This window comes from Condylura cristata, unplaced genomic scaffold, assembly GCF_000260355.1.
Source record: "Condylura cristata isolate star-nosed mole 26May11 unplaced genomic scaffold, ConCri1.0 scaffold00015, whole genome shotgun sequence".
NCBI classification, from domain to species: Eukaryota; Metazoa; Chordata; class Mammalia; order Eulipotyphla; family Talpidae; genus Condylura; species Condylura cristata.
In genome coordinates this window covers 26,494,343-26,513,333 of record NW_004567116.1, presented here as the reverse complement: position 1 = coordinate 26,513,333, position 18,991 = coordinate 26,494,343, and the positions used below count along the sequence as shown (strand labels likewise).

General features: G+C 51.0%; 2 protein-coding genes across 2 annotated transcripts in view; both read right to left on the bottom strand.

Moving 5' to 3' along the window:
• Positions 1-866: 866 nt before the first annotated feature.
• IGSF22 (immunoglobulin superfamily, member 22) lies at positions 867-16,049 on the bottom strand. Its single transcript, XM_012725192.1, is given in 15 exon segments — positions 867-1,088; positions 1,698-1,897; positions 2,944-3,115; positions 3,739-3,767; positions 4,046-4,087; positions 4,281-4,452; positions 6,715-6,861; positions 7,380-7,490; positions 7,884-7,916; positions 8,697-8,789; positions 9,028-9,113; positions 9,116-9,166; positions 12,021-12,155; positions 15,517-15,740; positions 15,994-16,049. Coding segments are annotated over 15 exon segments (1,773 nt in total).
• PTPN5 (protein tyrosine phosphatase, non-receptor type 5 (striatum-enriched)) overlaps positions 15,717-18,991 on the bottom strand; it is a 48,974-nt gene continuing 45,699 nt past the window's right edge. The window contains 3 exon segments of the mRNA XM_012725191.1: positions 15,717-16,900; positions 17,261-17,374; positions 17,463-17,623. Coding sequence (XP_012580645.1) covers positions 16,807-16,900; positions 17,261-17,374; positions 17,463-17,623 — 369 coding nt within the window. The 3' untranslated portion in view covers positions 15,717-16,806.

Genomic DNA, 18,991 nt, shown 5'->3' with positions numbered 1-18,991 from the left:
GTGAAGAAATGGGAGGGAGAAAGATGAAGTTGAAAATTTTGAACTTATTGAATATTGAAGTTGTCCTCTATACCCAGAGAGGAAGGGAAAAGTGACAGAAGAGATGGGGAAGGGGTCCAGGCCCAGTCAGAATGGGGCTGGTTACTTCGCATGAGTTAGGCTTTCAGGGTTCTGGGTTCTGCATCTCCCCACCCCATTCCTGCATGCATCTACTTGGCCCTGCTGTACCACACCCTCAGAGACCAGCTGATGTTTATATTGACAAGCACCAGAGAGCAAACCCGGCTTCCCTCACTGGGGGCCATGCAGAGGACAGTCCAAGAAGCCCCATCTCACAACATTCTCCTCATGTCTGGGCTGAGTTGGAGCTCACATAAGGTACTTTGATTTCTTCAGCAGATTCTCAGTGACTGATGCCAAAATATATTTATAATTTTTATCTGAAAGAACAAAATGAGCATTTGTTAGTGTTAATGGTGCTGGAGGCAGGTGAAACTCCAGATGACCGGACTTGTTACTACTGTGCAGAATGAGGGGCTGACACCCTCACTTCTCTGGGATTAGATCCAACCTACCTCCCAAGGTCAGTTGAGTGAAAGGGGCACAAGAGACGCCATTTATTCAGCACTTAATATTTGCCAGGCATTGTGCCAGGTACTTCCAAGCAGTCTCTCATTTAAGCTTCACAACAGCCCCAGGAAGCAAAAAAAAAAAAAAAAGGCTTCAATGTGACTTGCCAAGGTCACAGGGCCTCAACCTCTTGTGCTCACAATTGGAGTTGTTAGGATTCACGCTAGCTGTGAAATGAAAGCTGGCTGTCTCTCACAGTGCCTGTCCTGGCCTAGTTCTGTTACACAGTTCAGCAGTCACTCCGGAGGCATCACCTCAGTGCTAGACACTTTGAGCACTTGAGAGACAGAGCAACAGGACATGGTCCTTTCTCTAAGGGAAGGCATCTGTAACAGGATGAAAGTGGTCTGTAACCATGGAAACAAAGTGTCACTGGAGAGTTCAGACAGTGGTAGAGGATAAAACTGGATCAGGGTAGACTTGTTGGTTGGGACTTTATCGAGAGGATCATGGGGAATCTAGAAGAAAGTTTCAATAAGAGGGAGCACGGCGGATCAGTTTTGCATTTGGAGTTCATGCTACTGTCAGTATAACTATGAAGACAACATATAGAATAAGAAATAAAACTTCCCTCTCATGTACACTTGAGCATAAAAGTGGTAGTGTGCAGAGAGGGCTTCTAGTAGGCTCCCTTCAGTTCCTCCATCTGCTTTATTCTAGACCAGTAGTTCTCAGTCTTGGCTGCACATAAGAATCATTTGCAACATCTTGTAAACAGATCACTTGTAGAGCCCTGCCAGAGAGGTTGTGATTAGCAAGTCTGGTTTAGGCCTGATCACCAGTATCTTTTTTCAAAGAGGAATCTAAGCCCACCGAGGATTGCAAACTCCAGTGTACTGAAAGCTGGTAATCTCCATGTCTGCAGGCACCAGGCACTTACCAAATGATAACCAGAGGAAGGACATTGGTACACCTATGGCCAATTAGAGAATATTTCTGTCTGATGGCTGATTAAATAAAAATGCAAAGCATGGATGGATTTCATACAAAAGGCAGCCATTTTGCCCTCTGCCACAGAGGGGCACAGCAGCACACCCCCTACCTTAATCCCAGCCTGTGGCACTCACCACAGACCGTGAACTTGCAGCAGCTGCATCCTTGTCCTGTTGCTCACTGCAGCGTGGAGATGACGATAGTGCACACGTAGCTGGAATTGTACTAGAACTTGGGGTTGGCCATGATGACGTGGCTTTTGTGTAGAGGGTCATGGTGGGCCCCAGGGTCCCCAGGAAGGTGAAGGTCTTGGTGCAGTCCTGGCAGTGCAGCACTGTGTGTGATTTGAGTGCAGTGCATTCTGTCAGTCCAGCTAGTAAGGCTTCAATTTGGAGCTCAGGTTCTTGGCTGTGTGGGATGGGACGCCACAGCATGAGCCCTCTGGGATGCCCGCAGCCGTGAGCGCTCCATGGGCCCCAGTGCCCAGAGCTCTATGGGGCAGACCCTGGACGTGGATCCAGAAGACCTTGGCTACACTTCCAGATGCCATCAACACTGGGGCCCAACTTTGTACTGCTTCCTAGGATCTTACCCCCTTCCTGTCCTCCCTCCTACCTCCTACATCCCCCTATACCCTTACCTCCCCCACCCCTTGACTCCAGGCTTCCAAGACCTAAGCCAAGTTGAGGAGGCGGGTTTGTGGGTTTCCAGACTGAGGAATCCTCTTCCTCTACTTTCTTTTTTAAGTCTAATTTCAGAGATCCACAACTGTTCTTAGGCCTTTAACTCCCCACACAAACTTCTCCCAGCTTCACCCCATTCTCTGCTGTCTGTCTCTGCTTTCGTCCATTTAGTCCTCATTTCAAGTTTCAGTAGGCTATTTCCACCTTTTGCCCCACAGTGCCAGATTTTCAGGGCTTTCTCCAAGCTTCCCTGTGTCCCTCCATTCTCACCTGTGTTAGCCCTTCTCACTCAGAAGGGAGGATGTCACTGCTCTAGCTCTCCCCCACTCTTCTTCCCACCTTGCTTTTCTGGGACCTCTACCATCATCACCCTACTCCCAAGTGCATCTAAAATATCTCCTCCCTTAGGCTTCCTGATGCCTGCCTCCTTTCCCCAGGTCTCCAACATTAACCTTCCCCAGGTCTCCAATATTAACCTGTCCATTCCAATATGTCTTGGTTTTTACCTCAAATCTTGAGTACACTTTGCAATTCTTATGTCATTCCCTCTATTACAGATCCTTATAATCTGAACCCCCAAGTCCTCCTACTCACCAGCTGGGTATCCTTGGAGTCCAGTGGATCACTGTCACCAATTTCTTTCCGGGCCACCACTCAGGAATACTTCCTGCCGGGGAGCAAGCCTGTCACCAGGCACCTGTTGCTGCGTACTTGGTGGCTACAGAGAAGCAGGCGGCTGTACTGGCATCCTGCTTCATGATGACGTAGTGGGAGTCCCTGGTATCCTGCACATCAGGCCTGTGGTCCCAGGTTAGATTCACTGTATTGGGGACCTCCTCAAACACTTGTAGGTTGTGACCATTGAAAATCTGGAACAGTTGGAAAGCCCAAAAGCCACCCTGGGGCCCATATTATTGTGCCCTCACCTCGGCAACCTGGCAAGTCCTGTGGAGGACAGGACGGGGCACATCCTTTCATTCAGATTCAGTCAGCTAGTGTCCTAGGGGCAGGATAAGTGAATAATGAAGTGAAACCTTGCCATTTACTAAGCTGTGGATTGGGCAAGTTACTTTTTTTTTTTTTTTAAAGATTTATTTAAGCATACACTGGAGTACAGGCCAGAGGTGTGTGTGTGGGGTGGGGAAAAGGTCACCAGAGACAGAGTGGGGAACAGAACAGGAAGATCTACAGAAATATGCTGCTGGGGGGAGCAGCAGGTGAGCCAGGAGAAGCCTGCTGTGCCAAGTGGGTCAGCTCCCTGGCCAGGGATCAACCTTGTGCTGCAATGGCTTCGGATAGCTTCAGGATAGCTTCATAATACTACGCTTTAACCCGTTGTGCCACCAGGGAAGGCCCTACTAACCTTTTCTGAGACCCATTTCCTCATCTGCAAAATAGGGCTCACAATAGCTATGTACCACCGCAAGGTGAGGTAAAGTGCCGAGCACATAGTAGCTATTTAACAAAACAGTTATTTATAGCTAAAACCTGCCTTATTTGTAGCTATTACTCAGAATTCATGTTCTGTTTTTTTTTTTAAATATTTATTTATTTGTGCATACAGAACTGGGGTACGAACCAGAGGTGCAGGGACAGTGAGAGGATTCACCAGAGACAGAGTGGGGTGCAGAGCAGGCAGATCAACGAAACACACTGCTGAGGGGAGTAGCGGGCAGGTCAGGAGAAGTCTGCCATATCATGTGGGTCACCTCCAGGGCTGAGATCGAACTCATGCTGAAGTGGCTTTAGCTTTTTGGTGCTGCACTTTAACCCGCTGCACCACCAGGGAGGGCCCCCATGTTCTGTGTTCTTAAGGAGACCAACCACAGTGTACTTGGTGTCTGAAATGGGAACTTAAGGGGTCATGAGGGCTTGAGGACAAGACATCATAGACTAAAAAGACATAGGACAGGGAAAGCTGCTAAAACCCATAGAGGAATTGGGGGAGGGAGTGTGTTTAGAGGAGCAGGGGTAGATGAATCCACCCAGCAAAGCCCCCTTGGTCCCTCCTGCCCCTCTGCTGTAAGACCTCACCCTGGATAGGGTCTTTATTGGCTGGTACCCAGAGGTTACTGCCTTTTTTCCTCTGCTCCACAATATAACTGAGCACTGGGGCTCCCCCATCCTGGCTGGGGGCATTTGATGTGATGGTCACAGCCTCTTTGGTCTCCTCAGTCACTTGAGGCTGGGAGGCAGACCGGGGACTCTGTGGGGGACAGAGGGCAGATTAGGAGGGGGAAATCTGGAGAGCGCTGTCCATGCTGACTTTATTTCCTGTCCTAAAAAGGCCTTGAACCAGTGAATCCAAACTCCCATTATACATTAACATCCAGTGGGGAAAAAACAACAACCAGACAACATAAGTAATGTCTGGGTCCTACTTCCCAGATATTCTAGTTTCATTGCAATGGGGTAGAGGTCAGTCATCAGCATTTTTTAAAGACCGCAAGTAATTCTAAAGCATAGCCATGACTAACAATGACCAACTAAAGCCTGCCATCCTGTGGCATCCCCAGTGCACGGTTCTTAATGCACTGTGGTCACACATCAAACATGGAGATCAGTTGGGAGGCGCAGAGCAAATACATTTTCTTCCTTTGGAAAGAGAAAAAATTAGAATGAATTTGAAGTTATCCCTAAAGTAACATCACTGTCACTTGGAATTGGGATGAATTCTAGAATAGGGGGACAAGAGGGGCCAGTTCCCTGGGGTTGTGGATTAATTTGGGTATACATGCATGAGAGGGTGGTGTGCATCTCATCTGGATGGGAAAAGTGGATAATTCCTGCCCCAAAGGATGTTCTGCTCTTACCCTAGAATCTGTCTCCTGGGATAGCTGGAGAGATGAACCTGTGGAATTTCCCACAGACCAGAATTGCTTACTGTCCCCACACTGACCCCCGAGTTCCTCCCCACCAAGTGTATTTCAGTCAATCTGCCTGTTCTGTTCCCCACTCTGTCACTGGTGCATCCTTTCACTCCCCGCCACCACACCTCTGGCCTGCACCCCAGTGCTTGGATGGCTGCACCCCAGTTCTTATACACATAAATCCTGACCAATAGGATTTTCCTGCAAACACTTCATTTGTCTCCAATGGGTCACTGACTCCCTCTGACTTGACTGATCTTCCACACAAAGTTGGGCCCTTTCTTGCAGAGGGATCTCAAACACAGCCTCTGGCGCTCAGTCACCTTCCTTAGCTTATCTCTATCAATAAGATAGTAGAAGCTTACAGGCAGCAAAGAATCAGAGGTGTGGTCTTTGGCTGCATCCAATTCCTTCTGAGGGCTGGGTGGTGAGGGGGACATGTTGGAGGTCATTGACCTCTTATAGCACCAGATGAGGAAAGCTTTTTTTTCTATTCCTTTCGTGAATCTTCCTCCCCTCCCCCACTATCATATGATCTCTTACCCAACAATGTTAACAGCAATTTTAAAAAGCACTTCGGATATTTTTAGGTATGTGTCACGCACCAGTGTAACCAATCCACACACATAAATGCATCCAGTTCTCACACAAGAAGATTCTGCTATTATTTCCTATTTTACAGATGGGGAACTCTGAGGCAAAGAGAGTTAAATAACTTACTCCAAATATAGCACATGCATGGTAGTAGAAGCTGGGATTTGAAATCCAAGTGTTACAGGGCAGGGAGAGAGGCACCGTTGAACCCCCAAATCTGCCTGCTCTAAATAGGTTCTGCCATCCGCCGCATCAAGACAAAACATACAAGACTTTAATGAAAAGGAACTTTAATACAGTGAGTATACAATACAGAAGACAAAGAAAATAATGACTAAATCAAACACTTGAAGTTACCCATCCCCTCGTGGGCAAAAGTCCACCCAAAAGGGATTGGCCCAAAGCAAGGCCTGAAAGCTGCCACAAGACTAAAGCACCTTCTGGCCGGGACCCATAGAAAAGGGTCAGAAATGTCCAGACCAGTCTGAGAGGAAAAGAGCAAAATTAAAATCAAGAGGTGCCATAGTCACCTCCCTACAGGTCTCTCACCCACATCTGCCTTAACCAGTCCAGGGCCAAGAAACAAGCCCAGTTTCTCCATCACATGTTTGCTGCTCCATGTGGCTTCCCCAGGTCTCCTTCTGGCTCTCCATCCTGCTTCCTTCCTCCTCAGATTCCTTCTCTTTTCTTCTTTTCTCTGCTCAGCTCCATCCTCCTTCTGGGTGGGGCAGGGAACCTGGCACTTCCCCTTTTCCTGTGGACCACCCTGGTACACAAGTAGTCTATTTGCAGAGCGTGCTTGTAACCGCTGTGCCCTCTGGAGGGCCTTGTGCCATCACTCTCCCTGCCACCCTTTGTTTCCTGCCTTCTGCCCCCACTGTCTCCTCCCCACACAGTCCTTTCCTGCAGCGCCCTGCAGGTGCTCTCTGCATATCGCCCTGGGTCCCATCCTGGCTACCTCTCCCCTGATACTGACTATGTTTTCCTTGTGCCCTGTTGCCCACACTCATACCTAGCACTGTGAGCTGGGCACTCACCGCCTTGTCAACCCCTGCCAGGGTGTAGGTGCTTGCATCGTGCATGTTCACAGAGGGAACCCCCAGTGTGTACTTGGTATCATCCTGCTTCACATCGTAGGGACCCCAGGGATTCTGGGGTCCTCAGGTAGGAAAGTTGATGAAGGAGCTTAGGAAGGAAGCTTCAGAGGTCCCTACTCTTCAAGGCCGGCCTGAGCTGGGGGATGCCATGTCTATTTCTCTAGACACATCCAGAGACCCCTCGGATCTCTCTAGCATCATTATATGGCTCAGTGGAATCCAGGGTCTTCGTCCCAACCTCCACCCCAAAGGATTGAACTCTTAATATGGGTGAGTTTATCAGATGCTTTCTCTTAGAGGCACAGATCTTCAGGCCCACTGAATGCAGTCTTCCCATTTAAAGACTGAGGTATAATAAGAAGAACTGAACTGTGCAATCAAACAGTTGAGTGGCGGAATAATTAGAAGAATAGAATCTAGTTTCCAGCCAGTTTTAACATACTGGGAGGCATCCTTTGAATAAGATGAGAGAGAGAGGCCATGGCTGATGAATAATGGACAGTCTGTGAAGGGAGAGGGTGAGAAGGGGAAGGAGAATTAATATCGCCAGGGTGGGGGTGTCCCCCCATCACTGATCCATATGTTCTTATATTGGGGTCCTTCAGCTCTGTGCTGCAGTCAAAGGTCACTCTGGTGTCCATCTTGGTCTCTGTGTCTTCCAGGGACTTTAGAATCTAGATGGCCTGAGGGATTGTGATAACAGAAAGCAGATGTCAGATTCATCTGGAGCCTGCCCAGTCTTGTCCTCCCTCTGAGATGCCCTCCTGCACTTCATGGATGGTTGGAGTTTGGGCTGTCAACTCAAGGCCCTGTAGAAGGGCCTGTGGGGAGCTCTAGCCTGGATGGTAACGGCGTGGAGGGGGCAGCCCCATGGGCAGAGGAGACTCCCAGACTCTCCTCTTCTTCAACATCCTTTTAAAATCTTATCTTGGGCTGAAGACAGAAAGGGACAAGTTCAGACAGAAGGGTCTGGATGCTAAGAGGAAAGACCAGGAGGAGGAGAGTGGCTCCCCTTCTGACACCAGCAAGGAGTCGGTGGTATCACTTGGTGATTATCTGCAAGGCTCTTGCAGTTAGTTGTCATACTCATCAGAAGTCAGTGGCTCCAGCTGGCTCAGAGTGAGGCCATTAATGGGGAGGAATGGGAACCCCGGGAGACTGCGTTTTAGGATTTGAGGGGGAGCTGAGTGTTGAGTGTGTGTGGAGGATTGAGCAGCCTGATTTGGAGGCACCAGGTAGCAGTCAGTGTGTGTGTTTGGAACCTCATTCTGCGTCAGATTCTCTCCCCCTTGGCTGTGAACCCCTGAAAGACCCCCTTGCTGGGCTGAGTGCTGCTTCCTTTAGCAAATACTTATTCCTCTGTATCATATAGCCGGCCAAGCCCTGCGGACAGTGGTGAATAGGCTGGAGTGCCGCTTGGAGCAGGCACCTACAGCCCAGTGGGTCTCAGAGGTTGTTCCTGAGACTGGAAGGAGACCAGTAAGGGGTTTCTGGCCAGCCTGTGTGTGCTGTGTGGGGCTGACTCCAGTGAGGAGCAGGCACTAGCTTCCGACTGGAGGGGAGCGGAAGTTCTCTGCTTTTCACAAGCCTCACTCCCTCACTTTCTGGAACTGCTTCCACTCTCCCTAGTCCTGCTGCCTCCTTGTTCTGGTTTTGCCTTAGAGCTTGGCTTGTTCTTAATTTTGGTCCCCAGTTCTCTTTGGCAATGGCCCACCTCCTGGTGCGGTTTTTCTTACCCTGCCTCTCCTCTAGGGCTACGACAGCCTCTGTTCCATTGCTGCACTTGGGTTGCCCTTATGGCTCTCTGGTCTGCGAGAGAACCATGACCCACCCCTGGGTCCCAGCCTCTGGCCTCATCAGTAACTGGACCCTGGACTTGGCCCTTGAGCCTTCAGCACATGCTCCTTGTTCATGTCGCCGTGGAACTCCTTGATGGGAGTGCTGCTCTCCCTCTTCCTGGAGATGTTTGGTTTGAGCTTTCCCTACACGGCACCCAGGCTCCAAACTCGAAATTTGCCTTTTCCCCTGCAGTGGGCACAGACACATTTTCACCTGTTAGCCTGCAAGCTGGACCTTTTCCTGTTCCCAGGATCCCGCCTGGTCCTGGGCAGGGAAGGAGCCTTAGCTTGGCCCTGCCAATATTTGTCTAGTGAGGGACTTGGAGATGGTGGTGGCTTGGGAGTGGGAGATCAGGAAGTAAGGGGAGCATCCTTAGGAGACATGGTGAGTGACGGACCCTCTCCGCCATGAGGGGTGAGGATTCTCCAGGAACTCTGGGACACTCTCACACTCAGGGACGTCAGAACTCGGGTCACCAAGCTGAAGAACTCTGCAGTGCTAGAGGACTTTCTCGTTGCTACTTCCTCAGTGGCATCAAGTGAGAGGTCAAGTGGGCTCCAGGAAGAACTCAGCTTGGGATTGGAGGGGGCTGATCTTTGTCGCAGGGGTGAGTAAAAAGTTTTAGACCCGTGGGGAATTGGCTTGGGTCAGGAAAGGAGGATTTCAGCTCCATGGATTGTATAATAGTGTGGGAAATTTCAACTAATAAGGCACCAACGTATCTTCCACCACTCACTGGTCAATGACCTCTATTGGGTCCCCACCAAGTTGCAATACTTTTTTCTTTTTTTTATAGATGCCTTTAAAAAATTAATAGTTCATTTTTACATCATTTTGTGCCTTTTCCCATCTCATTTGCAATCCCCTTGGGCTTCCCATCACCAAATCACCAGTGTGCCATCACCATAGTCCAGTGCACTTCCTCCCCCTCCTCCACTTTTGATCCCATTCCCCACTCCATCCCCGTAAAATGTCTCTGGTATATAGTTGCTCATTATTATTATTTTCACCCCTGGTCCTTTATACTCCTGCTATGAATGAAACCATCTGGTATTTTTCCTTTTCTTTCTGGCTTATCTCACTAAGCATAATCCCTTCCAGCTCCATCCATGTTGCAAAAGGCATGAGTTTATCTTTTAGATTGCTGAGTAATATTCCATTGTGTATATGTACAACATCTTTTTAATCCAGTCAACAGATGCCTTAAAAAAAAATGTCCTGGTCTTGCCAGCAACAATGCCGTAAGTCTTGGTCCCCTAGGAGTGTTGGGGGGGCCCTGAGCGCCTCCTGCTTTGGAGGCCTAGGAGCCGAGTTGAGCTCTGCTCTGGGCCTTCTCCTTGTCCTTCTGGTGGGGTCAGCACTCATTGCCACTCCTGTGGTGCTTCTTGAGTGGGGCCGGCTGCAGCTACATCTCCTTACATGCTCTGGTAATACATTTTTTAATTCCCAAAACAAAAGTTTTTTTTCAATATAAACTACAGAAAACCTTACTGGTTGGTGAGCTAACAGTTAATAATTGCTCTGATTCATGCAGCACTTTGTCTTGTGTCAGGAATTGTGCTTAGGACATGTCAGAGATTATTGTACCACATCTTCACAACATCCCAGTGAAGCAATTGCTTTCTAATCCCCACCATTTGGAAGGACAGAGATGAGAAATATGTGCTAGGAAGTCCTGTCCTGGCTTTTCTTTTTTGTAAGAATTTATTTATTTATGCATACAAGAACTGGGGCACAGACCAGAGGTGTGGGGGGTGAGAGGATTCACCAAAGATGGGGGGGGGGAACAGAACGGGCAGACAGATGGAAATACACTGCTGAGGGGAGCAGTGTGGGACAGCTGAGGTCCCCCAGAGAGGTGCCCTTGCCATGAGGGTCAGCAACTTGGCTGGAGATTGAACTCATGCTGCAGTGGCTGCAGACAGCCTCACAGTGCTTTGCTTTAACCTATTGCTCCATCAGGGAGGGCCCTGTCCTGACTTTTCAATAGTGACTGGAGGGCCCAACTAACTCTGTGCTGACCTCACAGAATATAGATGTTTTATTGATTTCTACAATGTTTAAAAAAAGCAGTCCTATATCTGGCAGTTGAGTGTTCACATGAAAACTCAGATTTCTCCAAGGGGATTGCAACTGAGATGGAAAAATGCACAAAATGATATAAAAATAAATTATTACATATGTATATATGTATATACACATATGTATATACGTATACATACATATATATGTATATACATATACATATATATAAACTCAGATTTCTGTATCTCAACATTGCACTGGTAATACACAGCTGTCATATAACAGCTGTCAGTGGTGGCTGGGGCCACCCCTTTAGACAGAGCATGCCTCTCCAGTTCAGCTCACTCTTTTTCCTGTGTTTATGCTCCCTGTTGGCCAGTGGTTCTCAATGCTGGCTGCACATTAGAATCCCTGAAGAACATTCAAAACAACTACCCAACACCACCTGATTTACCAGTCTGGGGTGAGACTCAGGCATCACTGTTTTTCTTACTCCTTTCCTGTCCCTGCCCTTCCTCCCCTCCCATACACACTCAGAAGATTCCAATGTGTTGCAGGGCTGAAAATTACCACTATCATCACCTGAGGTTGCGACTTCTGGCTTTGAGCCCCAGGTGTTACACTTCCTCTTCCTCACTGTGCGGGAGCAGTTGGTACAGACTGTTTTTCTGACCTTGACCTCCGTACAGAGGGAGGCACAATGACAGGAGGACTGGTATTTAATATCCTGGGCCCTGGCCATCTTTTAATCACTGTCCCCTAGAGACATGACCAAAACAATCTGTTCTGCTCTGAGATCATTTCTCAGCTTTCCCTAGGATCTGTGCTCCCCGGCAGGTCTGCTCCCCAAGGACAGAGAACCCTGAAGCTCAGGTCACTTGTTTACATATTCATCTTCTCTCCCTCCACGGCAGGCAGCTCATGGTCTCCCATTTCTTAAACGGAGCACGGTCAGCATTACTCACATATTGAGAAGGAAGCTACCTCCCGAACTGGTGGGGGCCTGAATGGAGGAAGACTGTGCATTTGCCTGTGACTGATCTTAAGCAATGAAGAGTCCATCAGTCACTCACACAGGTCCATGTGATTGATTTTCCCTAAATAGTTTTCCTGGAGACCTGATCTGTGGGTGAGCATTGCAGGCTGAAGCTTTATCAAAGCACAGATTAGAGGCAGAGCTTAGGGGAGGGCTGATGAAGCGCTCAAGGGCCCAGTAGCAGCAAAGACTGAGGCCATGGGGGGGGGGGTAGAATGTGGAGGGAGAGAAGATGCCCCTTCCTCATAATCTCCCTCCCCACCCTTCCCACCCGTCCCTCCCCCATCCCAGCCCCTCCCCACCTCTTTCCTACTCTTCTTGCCTCACTCTCTAGTTGTCTCCGAGAAGGCCTGCATGTGAGTGGCAGAGCTGGAAAACTCCATGGACATGTGCTCCTGCAACATCTGCTTGTGGTGAATGGTTGTCACGGTGACAGCAGGTGTGGGCTCTCACCTGGGAGAATCTGGGAGAAGAAGGCCATGCAGGACAGGGAAGGGAGTGAGGCAGATTCAGTGTGTTTGTGTGTTCGTGTGTGTGTGTGTGTGGCGGGGGGGGGGGGGGGGGGGGGGAGGGGAAGGAGAAAAACAAGGAAGATGAATATGAATAAGGAAGGAAAGGGGTGAGGTAACTTACCTTTTCTCTCTGGCTTCCCTTTTCTTCCTTTCTGATCTCTCTTTCCCTGAATAGTTACCAGGACCAGCAAGCCTGTCCCTCATTAAGAAACCCCAAAATTCTGTTACTAGATTCTGGGTTCTTGGAGAAATAGAAATAATGGACATTTGAGTCCTGCAGGTACCAAGAAAGATTTTATTAAAGTGCCTGCTGTTCAGCAGTAGGAGGCCAAGGGCAGAGGGTCTGCAGCGGCCCCAACCAGGCAGCTTTGATCCCGAGTAATTAAAATACAGGGGCCATTTTCTGTTCTTCTTTCCATGAGGCTATTCCACTTTGTGATCTTCTTGTGACTGTGACCTCTTCGTGAGGGAATCCGTATCATTAGCATAGAGGGTTTATTAGTGGCAAAAGTTTCATTTCATTGAAAGTGTGTGTTGGAAAAAAAAAAAGAGTGTGTTGGGGAGGAGTTTTAATTTTCAGGAGTTTCCTGAGTCTCACAAGATCCAATTTACTGGCTAACCCAATTCCACATTCTTGAAGGGGGGTAGATGTAGAGCTTAGAGTTACCAAGTGAGCCAAGGAAGGCCCTGAGGGAGTTGCTGATCCCCACTGATGCCACTTGGGGTTAGGAAGGCCTTGCTGCCTGCTTCATCAGGAGGGGAAGGCATCAGGCCTGAGAAGGCACTTCCTGACTAGTGGCAGGCCTCAGAAGGAAGCCACGGGCCTTCTGCCAGGGCCCTGGGGACCCCTGGCATGGGTGGAACACTGAACAGCTGACAGCATGTGGCTGTAGCCCTGATTTTGTGACATGGTGAAGAGTTTTTATTTCTTACACTTTTTTTTTTTGAATCAGTAACTCAAGCACACTATTGAAAACAACATATAGGGCCCTTCCTGGTGGTGCAGTGGGTTAAATTGCAGCACTGTGGAGCTCTCTGCAGGGCAACTTCCATCCCGGCAGGGAGCTGACCCATATAGTACAGCAGACCTCTCCTTTCTTACCCACTGCTGCCCTCAGCAGTGGGCTTCACTGGATCTGCCTGTTCTGCTGCTCACTGTGCCTCAGGTGACTCTGTCTCAGGTGAATCCTCTCACCCCTGCAAGTCTGGCCTGTACCCCAGATCTCGTATGCATAATTAAGTAAATCTTTAAAAAAAAGTGACTTATAAAAATCTCTGAAGAGGGCCTTCTGTACCTGTGCACCTCCCTCGGTCTGCCAGCAGGAAACCACTTCTGTCTCTAGATGCTTTCTGGAACCCCTTCATGCAAATCAAAATCTGTTTTGTGCTTACCTCCTTTTCACATGTAAAGCAACCTAAGACAAGGTATTCACTCCTTTGTATTTCACTGAATACATGTTGGAGATCTTTCTTTCTTTTTTTTTTTTAAGATTTATTTATTTGTACATACAGAACTGGGGTACAGGCCAGAGGCTCAGGGGCGGTGAGAGGCTTCACCAGAGACAGAGCGGGGAGCAGAACAGGCAGAACAGGCAGATTGACGAAGTACACTGCTGAGGGGAGCAGCGGGGCGGGTCAGGAGAGGTCTGCCTCGCCATGTGGTCTCCTCTGGGGCAGGCGGGATTTGAACTCATGCGGAAGTGGCTTTAGCTTCTCAGTGCAGTGCTTTAACCCGCTGCGCCACCAGGGAGGGCCGGAGATCTTTCTTTACCAATTCATAGAGTTCCAACTTTTTGGCCGCCAGATACATAGTATTTCAGCAAATGGAAGTACCTGCCATCCTTTATCTAACTAGCATGGCAGTTTGTAAACACATTTGTATATGAGGAAACTAACGTCTGAGGGAAATAACCTGTCCAAGGTTACTCAGACTAGAATCCTGGGTTCATAAACCCCAGCCTGTACCCTTCAGGGGACTCAAAAACCTTGTTCCCACACAGGTAATTTGAAGCCAAATTATCTCCCCTCATATTTGCCTGGCCTGCTTTTACCCTTTGCTCTAGTTCCTGCTGTTCCCTTCTGGGTTCAGAAGGCAGTCGACCCTGCACCCTGAGGGGAGAGGGGAGCCTTGTGGTCAGTTCCTGGTAACCCTTGAATGTTGTGTCTAGAGTTTTGGAGGTGCAGCTAGTGCCTGGACTGCAGACCGTCCAGTCTCCTTCCTTTGCTTCAGCAGCGGGGCTGTGAGGAGCCACGGGTTCCTTAAATGTCTGTTCCCTGGGGGCTATCCCTTACTCAGACTCACAACTGCCTAGCTAGATGGCACACTGCCTTGGGGGGAGGGGTACTGGGAAGGAGGAAGCAAGATTGGAGCAAGGGTGGGGGAAATGCAAGGGGTGTGGTGGGCAGGAGGCTGGCGGTGATGGTCCACAGGTATCTCCCCTGTTCCCTTGAGGCTGAGCTTTTAGTCTCACTGCTGGGTGGGAGCTCGCTGAGGTGAGGGGCTCATACCTATGCTGACACCATGCAACAAGGCTTAGGGAACAACAAGGCTTTGGTCTGTTTTCCAGGGACTGAAGGGGTAAGCTGGGAAGGTCACTGCACACACTGGGGGCCCCAGTCATGTCTCAGGTGAGTTGCAGGTTCTAGTGGATGTGCCGTCTTAAGTAAACCTGGGGGTACATTCATGTCCCCTCTATGTGTGGTGACTGCACTGGCTGAATGGACTCTCAGGGTCACATGGGGGAGCACAGTCCAACCCCCTTAATCTGGAAGAACAGTAGAAGGGACATTCTCCTGGGGACACCGAGAGTGTGTCCCCTCTTTCTGAGACCTTCATCCTGTTGCTTTCTTCTTGGTGTCCTGCGCATCTGTAGGCCTGGGCCCTGCACAGCTCACCCAAAGTTCTGGTCCCAACCTACTGCTCAGCCAGCAGCTCTGCCCTGGGCCTCCTCCCTCCCTGGGGTGACCTCACCTCGGAGCAGTGGCATCAGAGCTACTTTTGCCACATCCCTGGGGGCAGGGGGTAAGAATAGAGCTGGAGCGTTGTGTAGGGGGATGGCTCAGAATCTGAGGCCATGGGCAGAGTCCCCAGTCCCCTTGGGAGGGACTACTCTCAGCCCAGGCCTTACAAGGGAAATTGCTGGGTTCCTACTGCAGTTGGGATAAGTGGGCTGGCCAACAGGGTGGGGCCTGAGCGGGGCCTGAATGTCCCCCTGCCCCAGCCTTGGTCTCTCTGACCAAGGAATGGTGGGAATGGTGACCTGCCAGCACTTTGCCTTCCCTGGAAGCCTCACATACCTGTCCTTGGGGCTCCTGACTGGACGGGGGTGAGGGTGCTTGAGAATCCTGCCAAATAGGCTGAATTTTGATTTTTCAAATCTGGATTCGTGCCATACTGACAACTGCCGATAGGGGGCGTTAGGGACCTTGAAGTGTGTGCGTGCGGGAAGGAGGGAGTGGAGGGCAGTGGCAGACCGCACAGACGCAGGAGGCTAGTTTTGCTCAAAATGCTGTTTATTGCTCTATTCAATGACCACGAGCAAATTATAAAAAGACACCCAATGTCTGTCTGCCGTGGAGTAAATATTTAAAGTCAGCAATAAAAACACGTGGCTCCAAGATTACACATGTTGCCAGAGTCATGCACGCCCTGCTCGTGGGCTCTCAACACACACATGGACACAGGAACAGCGAGCTACACGCAGCAGGACTTCGGGACGCTTTTTCCCACGGTGACGGAAAAATGTTTCACACAGATCTGGGCCGAGTCCCTACCTCCCTCGGAGCCCCCTTCTCCCGCTCCCACCAGGGCCCAGGTCCTCTGGCTTCATCGCTCCATCTGCCCCCTTCCTCCCCAGTGCCTCCCAGGCTGGCCCCTCCCTCCGGAGGAGCTCTGCACCCCCAGGTCACCCTGGCTACCATACTCCAGTCATGCTGTCTCGCGCCCCCAGAAATGCTCCCCAGGTTGAGTTCTCTCTGCCAACACTCAGGAGCTCCCCCATCTTGACCCTGGGTTTTCAGACCCACCTGCCACCCTGGCTTGGATGACTGGGGGGAAATGCAATCTGCCTGCTGGGAGAAGTGGGGTGGGGGCTGAGACCAGCACCTCCGCCTGGGGGACTTAGGGGCTGGAGCGCATTATCCCTTTCCTGGGCTGAGGAGACACAGTGTCCGGTACAGACAGCAGAGATGGGTGGACAGACAGACAGAACACGCTGCGGCAGGACACTTGGGGTGCGGCACAGAAATGTTTGGATCAAGTAGCAACAGAACCATCATTAAAAACTGAGGCCCCAGGACTGCGTGACGCGGGTCAGGCCCCGGGGCCCCAGGCCAGGCCTGGCCCATCCTCCCCCCACCCTGTCCCACTCCCCAGTATATACAGTAGGAAGAGCTATGTTGGGGTGGGGGAGGAGGCCAGGCCAAGGCTGACAGAGGAGGGAGGGAGCTGGCTGGAGAGAAGGAAGCAGATGGGGTGGGGATAGGGTGCAGGCTGGGATGGAGCCAGGGTCAGGAATGGTGGCCCCCGGCTCCTGCTGTGGTGGCCCAGCTGGGGGCTGCCCAGTGGACCTGGGGGCAGGACCATGGTCACTCCGGGGACCGGCGGGACAGCTGCTTCTCGTAGAGGCTCATGACATGGTGTACAAACTGATACTGCTCGCAGGTCTGGATCATGCCACCCCTGCTGGCAGAGGTGCATAGTGGGAGGGGGCCCTCCAGGGTGGGCCCGGAGGGGTCCCAGTCCTCCGAGCTCGCCCCGGTTAGCAGTCATTTGTGAGGCCTGCCTTTGAGCAGCTTGGGAAAGGCAGTCTGGCCTGCCACCCCTCCTGCCTCTTCTTGCCCCTCCCAGCTCCGGCACACAGCAGGGACACAGGCGACATGTCCAGTTACTCTCAGTCCTGTCCTTTGCCTCCAGCTCTGCTTTTTCCCACTCCATCAGTCACCATGTGGATCAGGACCCTCCCCCCTGCCTGCCCCCCCATCTGACTCCCTATCCAACAGGCTCGAGCTCCCCATGTCCCGCCCCCACCTGCAGGCTGACCTGTCCTGGCGGAGCTGGCACGTGGTCTTCAGGATGTCCACGATGCCCTCGTGCTGCAGCTGCTGGCAGCAGATGCTGGTGGCAATGAAGCAGCCTGTCCTCCCAATCCCTGCACTGAGGGCCCAGAGGATGGGTGGGGTGAGGGTCTGGGAGTGGGGCCTGGAGAGGCTGCCCATCCCCCACTGGGAGCTGGAGGACCCACCTGCAGTGGACAACGATGGGGGCACAGCGGGGTCCCTCCTGCTGCGCTGCCTCCTCCACCTCCCGCACCAGATGCAGGAGTGGGGGGGCCCGGTCTGGGGTCTTCTGGTCCGGCCAGGATGTGAACCAGTAATGCTTCAGGCCTCGCTCTTCGGTCCCGCTCTGTCCAGGAGACAGAGCCCCACCCCAGATACATGTGAACGCTGAGCCCACAGACCAACCAGAGACAGATGGGATGGGACGAGGAAGGCACCGAATGGCACATCTAGCCTCTGCCCTCCACACCATATTGCCCAGAGGGGCCAGAGAGACACCCATGGGCACTGGTCTTCATGAGGTCTGTACCAGTGACTCCAGGATCCATCCATGATTGACCAAGAGTCCTTTCTGCAACTCATTTCTGTCTCCCGGGTACTCATCTTAGCAAACTGTCCACTCTCTCCTTAGTCACAGAACCAGAGCCCCCTGGGGCCTCCTGCCTCACTCTGCTTGAGTGAGGGAACTCCACTTTGGCCTTCAGCATGTGTGGATGGTGTGAGACCTGCCCCTTCTGCCTGTGCTCCGCGCTCCACTGCAGTACTGGCCACAACACAAATCTGAACATGCTGCTCTCTTGCTCAGACTCCTCCCATGGCTTTTGTCGCTTTCCAGATGAAAGCACTCTCCTTCAGCCAGGCAAGTCATGGTTTAGGTTTACAGACGACATCTCTCTCCCTCTCTCACACACACACACCCTCCACCGTACTCTTTTTTTCTCTAGCTGGAAAGTCCAACTCTTATTCACCCTTCAAAACCCCAAACAGCACCACCACTCCACTCCAAGGAGACCTCCATGAGCAGCCTGTCAGTCCTTCTGTGTTTTAAACTAATTCGGCACTTACTCTGTCATGGGTGCTGCTTGAGGAGAGAGTCCAGGCTTTGGACAGCTCTGTGTTTCTAGTATCTACCCCTGAACCAGGCCCAGGGCAGGTGCTTTAAAGGTTTACAGCTAGAGATACCCAAGCTGAACCCCAAGCTGCTTTGATTCTTCTTTAGCCACTCCTGTGGTACAGAGATGACGAGGCAGCCCTATGTCACCCCAGCCTCTCTTTCTGGGGAAGCTGGAGGATGGTTCCTTGGGTCCCAGGCTTATCAGACTGTAAGAGCTACTGCTGCCTCTGGCTCCGCTCCCGCCCCCACACTTGCTGAGCCTTTCTGCCTTCTAGCAAGGCCTGTATCTTGGAGCTGCTCAGGGGGGTGCTTCTCTGTGGGGGCTGCCTGCTTCCTGACACCCCAGTTTGCACCCTCTTCCACGGTGGGTGGGGCAACTCAGAAGGACACTTCCCAGCTTTGAGCTGGTTACTGTTACAGCTTTAGTGAATTTCTGGATAAGGGGTCAGCTTCCTGGTGCCTGGCTCAGGGATTCCAGCTTTTGCAGTTATTACATGAGCTCCATCGTTCCCAAACATGGGTTTATTCTCCAAAACACAACCCACAAAGCCTTCTGATTCCAAAGGAACAGTCTCCTCTATTATGCATATCCTGGAAGAA